The sequence below is a fragment of the Elephantulus edwardii genome, unplaced genomic scaffold (assembly GCF_000299155.1).
Source record: "Elephantulus edwardii isolate Elephantulus edwardi_28Jun2011 unplaced genomic scaffold, EleEdw1.0 scaffold00035, whole genome shotgun sequence".
Taxonomy (NCBI): Eukaryota; Metazoa; Chordata; class Mammalia; order Macroscelidea; family Macroscelididae; genus Elephantulus; species Elephantulus edwardii.
This window is the reverse complement of record NW_006399785.1, coordinates 3,665,605-3,675,702: the sequence shown is the minus strand read 5'-3', so window position 1 is coordinate 3,675,702 and position 10,098 is coordinate 3,665,605. Positions and strand designations below refer to the sequence as shown.

At 41.6% G+C, this 10,098-nt stretch overlaps 1 protein-coding gene across 1 annotated transcript in view; it reads left to right on the top strand.

Annotated features, from left to right (window-relative positions):
• SLIT2 (slit homolog 2 (Drosophila)) overlaps positions 1–10,098 on the top strand; it is a 632,406-nt gene that overhangs the window by 491,769 nt on the left and 130,539 nt on the right. Inside the window, exon 22 of the mRNA XM_006884512.1 lies at positions 4,691–4,759. Within this exon, the coding sequence (XP_006884574.1) occupies positions 4,691–4,759 (69 nt within the window). The remainder of the gene's footprint in view (positions 1–4,690; positions 4,760–10,098) is intronic.

Here is a 10,098-nt window from a genome sequence, read left to right as displayed (position 1 = left end):
ATATATATATATATATATATATATCACCCTGGCGACATTTTTTCTAAGGCCAATTTATTCACTGTGCTCTTTGCAGTCTATGGTGTAATCAAATCTCTCTCACACTGGGTGGCTCTGATGTACAGTCCTTGTCATCTTACGTATGTGTACTTTGTTACTGTGTATCATCGTGTCAGGACTGACTCATAGTTGACTCTTTAATAGGTTTTGAGAGGCAGTAAGTTGCAAGGGGGAAGAGATCCCAGCTTTCTTCTGCAGAACAGCTAGTGAATTCAAGTTGCATATTTTCAGTAAAGCTTCTTACCAATAGGGCACCAGAGCTCCCCAAATACAGACACATGCACAGGTGTATGTGTGTATACATACATATACATACATATGTATGTATGTGTGTCTGTGTATATATATTTTTGTTGTTGTTATGTGCCATCAAGTCACTTGTGACTCATAGTGACCCTATGTACAGCAGCACTAAACCCTGCTCTGTCCTGCTCTATGTCAATCTCATTGTCTCTGAAGCACCCACCCCCATTATCCTCGTCATTATATCAGTCCATCTCATTGAGAGTTGTCCTCTTCTGTGCTGTCTCTCCAGCCTCCCAAGCATGACGTCCCTCTCCAAGTTCTGGTTGCTCCTTGCAACATGTCCAAAGTATGTCAGATGAAGCTTCAGAATCCCTGCCTCCAAGGAGTAGCCTGGTTTCACCCTCTCTATGATGAACCTGTTTGTTTTCTTGGCAGTCCATGGAATATTCAATACTCTTCTCCAGCACCACAGCTCAAAGGCATCAGTTCTCCTTCTGTCATCCTATTCATTGTCCAGCTTTCTGAGGCACAAGACGTAATTGTAGAGAACACAGCCTGCACCAGGTGCACCTTAATCTTCATCTCTATAATTGTACCTGTGCATGTATGTATGCACAACATAGATATATATAGAGATAGAGATATATACATAAATATGTGGACAAATAAGTGAATAGATAGATGGGGGAGAGAGAGAGATCTAGAGAGAGATTTCTTTCCTTGACGTAGTGGTTAAGTGGCTGTTAACAAAAGAGGTGATTATTTGAACCTTCAGGATGTGGCAATCACTTCCTTAATAGTCATGGCCTTCAGGACTTCTTTAAAGTTTTAAAGATCAAGGATGTCACTTTAAAGACTAACGTGTACTGCCCCCAAGCCACACTCATTTCATTTGTTTCATAAGCCTGTGTATGCTCGACGAGGACTAGGCTGTCTGAAGGAGAACTGATGTCTTGGATTTCTTTTCTATTTTTATTCCTGGGAGATGTGGAGGCACAGTCTGCAGTGAATTGCTCTGCTAATCCAAAGTCTGTGCATCTCCATCAGTTCGAACCTACCAGCTGCTCCATGGGACAAAGATGGGAAGTCTCCTACTGTGCAATTTACAGCATGAGAAAACCCATTGGAAGGTCAGGTATGAGTTGGTTCCAACTCGATGGCAGAGAATTGAGTTCTATATACAAACTCAAACTCTCTGTGGGCGAGTCACCTCCACCTCACAGTGACCTCCTATTATGTGTCCAAGGCTCTGAATAGTGACAGGAGGAGGCTGCTGGTCTTTCTCCCAAAAAGCAGCAGGTGGATTCAAACCACTGACCTCTCAGTTAGCAGCACAACATGCTCTGTACCTCACCACTGTAGTTCATTACATGTACACAGGGTTCATATTTTATGCAAATAATGAGGATAAGACATAGTTTTGGGGTTTGGCTTTCCCCCTTAACCCTATAAACTAACCTCACATGTTGGTTTAAGTACAAAACTAATGTCTTTATGTACAAAATACGTGCCACAAGCTGCATCTCAATCACTTGGGCACCTTCAGCCTCTTTGGGATGCCGGATGCCTGCAGAACATCCCGTATGCAAAGCACTGGGCCCAGGAGCACACCAGCCTCTGGACGCATAACTCACAGTGAGTTTCATTGATTCTGAATTCCTGCTACCATTTCAACTGGCCCCATGCCTTAGCGCTTTCACTCAGCTTCAGCGACTAATTAAAAAAAAAAAAAGCATCCCCATATTAAAATACATCTGAGAGACTGCTTTATTCACACCCTGGCTTTGCTGCCTATCTGCTTCTTCCATCAGAGAATCTGATCTTCAATCTATTTCAATGCAGATTCTTTTTAACCACCCCCCTCTCCCCGTAGAAAACATGTTCTAGAAATGAGGAAAATATTAACTCATCTTTTGTGAATGGGAGTTTTACCTCCCACACAGAGCTTTTTCTTAGAACCAAACCAACTCAGCTGGATTCTTTCTTCAGTAACATACTTGCACATAGTAGACAAAATGTATGTGTGTATTCTATTGTATTACTTTAGTGTTACAAAGCCTTTGACAAAAAAAAAAGTATCTACTGAGGGGCAAGTTTGAACAGATGGCATCCATTACTTCTTAATCATTTCCATGTAATTTCTTCCTAGGCTGTTTTAAATGTAAACACTGATATTTCACTCTCTGTGTCCTTTTGGTTTTATGCTACAAGGTTTGCTGGGATAGAGAGAGAGAGTGCTAGGTGTATGAAACCCTGGTAGTACTCTGGTTGGATGAATAGATTGCTCACCAAACAAGGTCACCAGCTTCTCCAAGAGAGAAAAATTGGACATTCTGCTTCCATGCAGATTAGGGTACTAGAAACCGAGTGGGACAGTTGGTTGTCCTCTGTCCTATAGAATCACTGAGTCAAAATTCTCCAGTGTTTGTGTGAAGCTAACGTGTATGTGATTGTGCTTCCCTCTAGTGGTAGTAATAAAAAACTGAAAGGGGAAGAAAAAAGTTGAAAAAATTTGAGTAGGTGTATGAAGTGTGCCTGATTCTGAATCCAATATTTTGACAACTTTCATATAACAGTTTTCATTTTGAAATAGATTGTTTGTCAGAGGTTGTTATCTTATGCAACTTCTCGACTACTGGTGTTGATATGGAGATTGGAAATTGTAGCTGAGTTTTTTTTAATGCATGGTCGCTATGAGTCGGAAACGATTCGACGGCACATAACAACAACAACAACATGTCCATTTTTGGATTGTTTACCCGATGAACCAACAGTCTCCTTCTGTGCGGTTAACATCCTCTGAAAAGGAATTTGAGGGTCAGCTATGAGTCGATTCTGACTCAGGGGTAATTAGAGAGACACACAAAGAGACCTCTGAAAGTACAAATGTATCTGCCTATGGTGAATTGATCATGTTTATTGAAGTGTGCTGTATACGTAACAGTGGGCTTAAGCTATCAGAGGTCATGGAGATGGAGTACGATAGAACAAGGTTCAGATCTGTTGTTCCTAAGATCCCTGTAAGTCATTGTGGAAATGATGGCACCTGACAAAAGCAGCATTATTTACACATGGGACAATTAAGAGATAGTCCAAGAAATCACCTAGAATAAATTTTTGTCAAGCAGATGAATGGTGGTTGGTGGTGGTGGTGATGTTAGATGCCGTCAAATACGAGTATGACTCACAGTGACCCTATGAACAAAAGATCTGAACCCTGTTCCATCCTGTTCCATCCTCACACTTCCTAACGCACAAGAGACCATTGCAGCAGTCACTGTGTCAACCCACCTTGCACAGGGTCTTCCTCTTGTTTGCCAACCCTCCACCCTTCCCAGTATCATGTCCCTGTCCAAGGAATAGCACCTCCTAGCAACATGCTCAAAATATGTGAGGTGAAGCCTCATAATTCTTGCCTCCAAAGAGCACTCTGGCTGCATCCTCTTCAAAACAGATCAGTTTGTTGTCTTGGCCATCAATGGGATGTTCAGTGCTCTTCTCCAACACCACAGCTCAAAGGCATCATTTTATTTTTATCATCCTTATTTATTGTCCTACTCTTAGACACATAACAAGTAATTGGAAAGACCGTGACCCAAATCTAACACACCTTAGTCCTCAAACTGATATCATTATTCCTCAAAAATTTGGAGAGGTCCCTAACTACAGATTTTCCCAGTGCAAAAAGTATTTCACTTAAGTCTATTTCTGTCCAGTGCCCCCGTGTCTCCTTAGAAATCATCTTGAGTTACTCCATTTACTGATAGCTATTCTGCAGTAATCATTGTTCTTTCCATTAACGGCAAAGTTCTGTTAGCAGTCAAAGCCTTTCATGGTATTGTGTCCTCAGGATCACAAACAGACTGAAGTCACACTAAAAAAGACAGTGACTGAATTAACTGGGATCTTCTCACTCACAGACAGGTATAGCTCAATACTTGCTCTGCCTTGTTTCACAAACCAGAGACCTTTCCCCCCGTTTCCATTCTCTCCTTGATTTTGTCATTTAACCCGAGTAGTCCACAAAATAAAGAACGTGGGAAGATCAAACATCAATATTTTCACTGTACTTCTCTGTGATTGTAGTCCATAGGTAACTGTGATCCTCACCCAAAAGTGTTGCCTCTCTGGCAGGGTTAAGCTCCCATCAGCTCCACAGGAGAAAGGTAAACAAGATTTATAGTCTCAGAACCCAATGCAAGGTCAGCTACGAGTCTGTTCCGACTCAAGAGCAGTAAATTGAGTCTCTTCAATAACCAATTCAAGCTAGGGTGTGACATTGTCAGGAAAAATTGCCTTCACCAAGTAAGAAAAGCTGGTCCACTATTTAACGAGGCTCCACTGCTACTTTATGAAACAGTAACTTTCCTGCTTTCTTTTTTAGGTATCTGGATGGGAACCAGTTCACCCTGGTTCCCAAGGAACTCTCTAACTACAGACATTTAACGCTTATGTAAGTAGAGTCCTTTTCAGTCTCTGACCTTTCGCTCTGTTTCATGAAAATGGGAGTAACAAGGGGCATGAGGCTTAGTGAACCTTTCAGATAATATAAATCATTCACGGTTAGATGATCCCCTTCCGACTCCATGTGGTTCTGGATCACGAGTTGTGTCCTCATAGATTATCAGTCAGGCAGTGGGATGTCTTAGACAAAAGCGTTCCTCCATTCCAGAGAACAAATAGGAGGGGATATAACTAGAGCATTAGAGAAATGTGGTAAAGCTGGGTGCTCGCGATGAGAATAGACAGGTCAAGGGGAAAATGACAGCTTAATGATCATTCTTGACTTTAATCATACAATGCTCAAGAAAGGTCATTAACTTGCATGGGGGGGAATTAGATTTAAATATCTTCCATAAAAGATAATTATGTAAGCCCTGGATTTCCAATATTCAAATTTGCTTTAGAAGATCCATGCTTTCTATACACATAATATTTAAGTAAACATGACAAAAAAGCTAAAACTCTAATTATAAGTTTCAAAATACTGGATTTTGGGATGTCAGTTTCGTTCATATAGTGTCCAAAAATGGCATTCCATTTTTTCCCAGTAATGTAAACAATTTTAGTTTGTAACACATCTTTGAGCTACAAAGCAAAGGTGAAATTTAAATATAAAAACCTTTTACTCTAGTTCTGTATACATTTTAGTCTGTATCTGGTAATTTTTTTAGTCTTGTGTCATTTAATATCACACATGTTCATTAATACTGGTGGTTGTTGTTGTTGTTGTTATTGTGTAACATTGAGTCAGAAACGACCCATAGCTGACCCTCTGGTGGGTTTCCAGAGGCAGTTAATTGCACAGAACATTGCCCATCTTTCTCCCATGGAGCAGCTGGAGGATTCGAACAGCATGCCTCTGTGATTGCAGAGCAGCTTTTTGCCACTAGACCACAAGTGCTTTCCTGGCTTTACACTGATTGACCTGATTAAACTCTGGTAGATTGATAAAACTTGACTTGAGGCCATTAAAAAAACTTGTAGTAATAGTAGATGTTAAAGGCACAAGAGTTATCTTTACTTTCTCTGACTCTGGAATAAATATGCTGGGATCCTTGGCATTTTACTCGAATAAGGAGGTTGATCTTGTAAACAGAGGGAGAGAAAAACAAAGGAAGAGCCTCATTGAGATGGACTGATGCAGTGACTGCAGTGGACTTGGGAGGGGTGGATTATGAGGATGACACTGAGAAGGTCAAGGTCTCCTCTGTGGACGTAGACTCGCCTTGAGTCATAGTGAACTCGATGGAATCTAATGGCTTTCCTCATTAGAGAAAATCCTCTGGTGGTGCAGATATTTGGGCATACAGCTACCTCCTGAAGAGTCAGTAGTATACGCCCATTCAGAGGCATCTCAGAAGAAGGCCTGGCAGTCAGCTCTCTGAAAATCACACAGCTTTGAAAAATCTCACAGAGCGTTTGTACTCAGAACACTTGGGCTATCCTCGAATCACATTGACGCAGTGACAACCCACCCTCTCCTGGAGTCTTGAATCAGAATATCTTCTCACAGCCTCTGGACAAGTTGACAGAAGTGACCAGCCCCTCTTGGAAACATGGAGGGTCAGCAGAGGAACAGGATGTGAACAGACACTTCACCAAAGAAGACATTCAGATGGCTAAATGTTCAAAATCGCTAGGTCTAACAGAGATACAAATCAAAACAACTATGAGATATCATCTCACCCCAGTCAGAATAGCAAAATTTAACAGAACAGCAAGCAACAAATGCTGGCGAGGTTTTGGAGAAACTGGAACCCTTATTCACTGTTGGTGGGAGTGTAAAATGGTGCAACCACTGTGGTAGGCGGTATGGTGCTTTCTCAAAAAGTTGCAAATAGAGGTACCATTTGACCCAGCAATTCCACTACTGGGAATATACCCCAAAGAGACCATAACTGACATCCAAGCAGATATATGCACACCCATGTTTATCGTGGCTTTGTTCACAATAGCAAGGAGCTGGAAACAACCTAAGTGCCCACCAACAAACAAATGGATAGAGAAGCTGTGGTATATTCACACAAAGGAATACCACACTGCACTGAAAAACAAGGAACTTATGCAATATTATTTAAAATGGGTGACCTGAGAGGACATTATGCTGAGTGAAATATCCCAGTCACAAAAGAACAAATACTGCACTGTTGTAGAATGGGACTGACACTGGGGTTGGGGTAAGACTGAGAAAGATGGGTTCAATAATGTATACTGCATTGAAACAGATGAAGGAGAAAACTATTTAAGAAGGATATTTTATTGGGAATTTTTTTCATGACGGGAGTCCAGAATGAAGGCTGAATAGTGGAGTGGACCTGTGTGTGTGTGGGGGGGGGGATTGTAAAACACTGAAAGAATTTTTCTTTTACTTTTCCAAGAGGGTAGTGTTCTGGGGGCTTGTTTAGGAGGGGAGAAAAGTGCAACAATGAATGAATGTAAATCTGAAGTCCCTGTAAATTTTTATTGAAATTAATAATAAATTAAAAAATAAAAATAAAGACATCCTTTAGTGTGATGGATTGACGTAGTAGCTGTAACGTCAGCCTTGAGCACAGGGGAGTGGTCATGTGGGCAGGATGAGGCAGGCTTTCCTTCTCTTGTCCAGGGTCATTGTAAGTGGGAACTGATTTAGTGGCACCGATGGCGAGGAAGGATCACAGGCACTAAAAACCCTAGAGAGGACAGTGCTGATCTGCCATGTGTAGAATCACCAGGAGTCGGTTCAGCCTGAGGACGACTGGTCTTCTGTCTGCTTGTGTGTTCTGAACCCTTGACTGGAAACTTCTGGCCATGCCCTCCGTGCTCACCCAGAGGAAGTGCCTTTCTTTTGAAAGAATCCACCAGCGAGATTCAGCAGACAGATGGGGGCTCTACTCTTATGTGATTTACTGCCTCTGAAAATCAGCTAGAGGGTCTGCTATGCATCAGTTCTGGCATGACATCATTGACCTGGAGTTCCAGAGTGAATTCTAGATGACTCAAGCCACAAGAAACATTCATTTTGAAATGAAGACTTAAGGCCCATTGAAGTTAATAAAAAATACTATTTCTCCTTTTCAAGTTTTCTTTAAAGTACATAAAAATTAAGTGTCTTGGAGAGAAAAAAAATAAATATGACAGAAATGCCACCATTATATAGACAAGTCTTACTTCTAACAACCATACAGGACAGAGTTGGATTCACCCAGAGTTTCCAAGATTGTACATCTTTACAAAAATGGGCTGTTGTTACTGTTTATTTGCCAGCAACAAACAGCGATGCTCTGATGGGAGTAAGCACAATGGAGATACACCACTCCAGGAGAGGATCAGAGAGCCAATCCAGCTCAATTTCACCAGGGGCTGCAGCACACTTATGTACGAGCATATAAACAGGAAGATAGAATAGGGCTGGTTTACAGACATGAGACATGCAGATTAGATAGGAGAACCTCAGCCTCATGCAGAGCACTCCCAGCTCAACAGAGGCAGCAGCCATCTTCCCAGGTGGCGATTTTTCTCAAGCTGGTACAGCCAAACACAATGGAGCTTTCTCTACACCGTATTAAAGGCCGTTGGGAGACTTGTACTTATCTGCAGCTAGGCAATCTGTCCTGGCCAGATGCCCTCCTTTCCTCCCCAACATTCTCCAACAGACTGTCACATCTTTCTCTTTCAGACCTGTTGGTGAATTTGAACTGACAACTTTTTAGTTAACATCTGAGTGTTTTTAACCACTATGCTGTCAGGGAACTTTGCAGAAAGTATATGTTGTTGTTAGCTCCCAACGGAAGGAAAGTCAGCCCAACCCGATGCTGTCCTTTCAAACTCTGCTGTGACTGGGCCCCAGTGTGTGGCAGACCCTGTGTGGAGGCAACACAGCAAAGGCCGAATTTTGTTACCTTTTGCTACCTCTCCACCTGGTGAGCTCTACATAATATCTAGGAGAGGTGGTAGGAATGTTTTTATTGGGGTTTTTGGTGGTGGTGATGGTGGTGTTGTGTGGATGATAAAAGAACAATCAATGCCTTTGAGTTGTGGTGCTGGAAAAGAGTCCTGAATATACATACCATGGACAGACAAGAGAACAAATAGCTCTGTCCTGGAAGGGGCGAAACCAAATTTGCTGTTAGAAGATAGAATTTTGGAGCTCCATTTCACATATTTTGAGCACGTGGCCAGGAGGGACCAGTCCTTGGAGAAGGACGTAATGCTTGGAAGGGTGGAGGGACAGTGCTGAAGAAGGAGCCCCTGGATGAGATGGATTGATACAGTATCTGGGGCAGTGGGTGTTGGAGTGTCAGAGTCAGTGAGACTGGCTAAGGACAGACTTCACAGCTGTTGTATATAGGGTCACTATGAGTCATAAGCGACTCGACGGCACATAACAACAACAACAACATTTATTTTAACATTGATATGTCACAGATTACAAGATTAATTAAGTGGATGGTTTTCCATTAATTACTCCATTGTAGAATTCCCTAAGTCCTTTTTATTCACAGTAAATTTTCTTTGTGTCTATTTCATTGTGTAGGTAGGTTTTTGTAACTTTAAAAAAATATTTTACTGTGTTTTTGGTGGAGGATTACATAGCAAGCTAGGTTCCCGTTTGACAGTTTCTCCGTAATTTGCTAAGACCATTAGTTACGTAACTTACTTTCAAAATGTTCTTGTTCTGCTTGGACTCAAGTAAAAGGAGTTTGGGAAGGTAACATTCTCTGGGTTGGTTTTTGTTTTGTTTTGTTTTTTTTGTTTTGTTTTGTTTTTAAGTAAAGATTGTTTATTTGCAAAAGTTTGGAAAATGTCTTACTCCTACTCTGCATAGTATATAGGAGAGGTCGTAGGAATGTTTAGATGACAAAATGATGAAATTGAGAAGCAGAAAATAACCCTCCGATGCCTGCTCTGTGTCTGGCTATTTATTTGATAGCACAAGGGCTGATTATATACATTTCGTTCTGTTAAATCAGCCATTAAATTGCTGCAATTTAGGGGTCATTGCTGCAAAATGGGGTCATTTGTAGGATACCACATGATTACTGAACACCGGTTAGAAATGAAAAATGGGACCTTGTGGATCTCAACGATGTTTTTACCAGTGACTGTGTCACTCCAGGGCAAGTGCAACTTGTACCAACATAAGCGTTTGCTCTGGCGGCCCCAGAGCCCCGTATGTGTCAGAGAACCCTGATCCATGGCATTTGCCTTGTCTGACAGTTAAGAAGGAGCCTGGGTGTGCCCTGGCATACTTGAACCTTCATGCTTGTGTTTAGAAGCTGAAGGAATCAATTATTTGTTTTTGTGTGT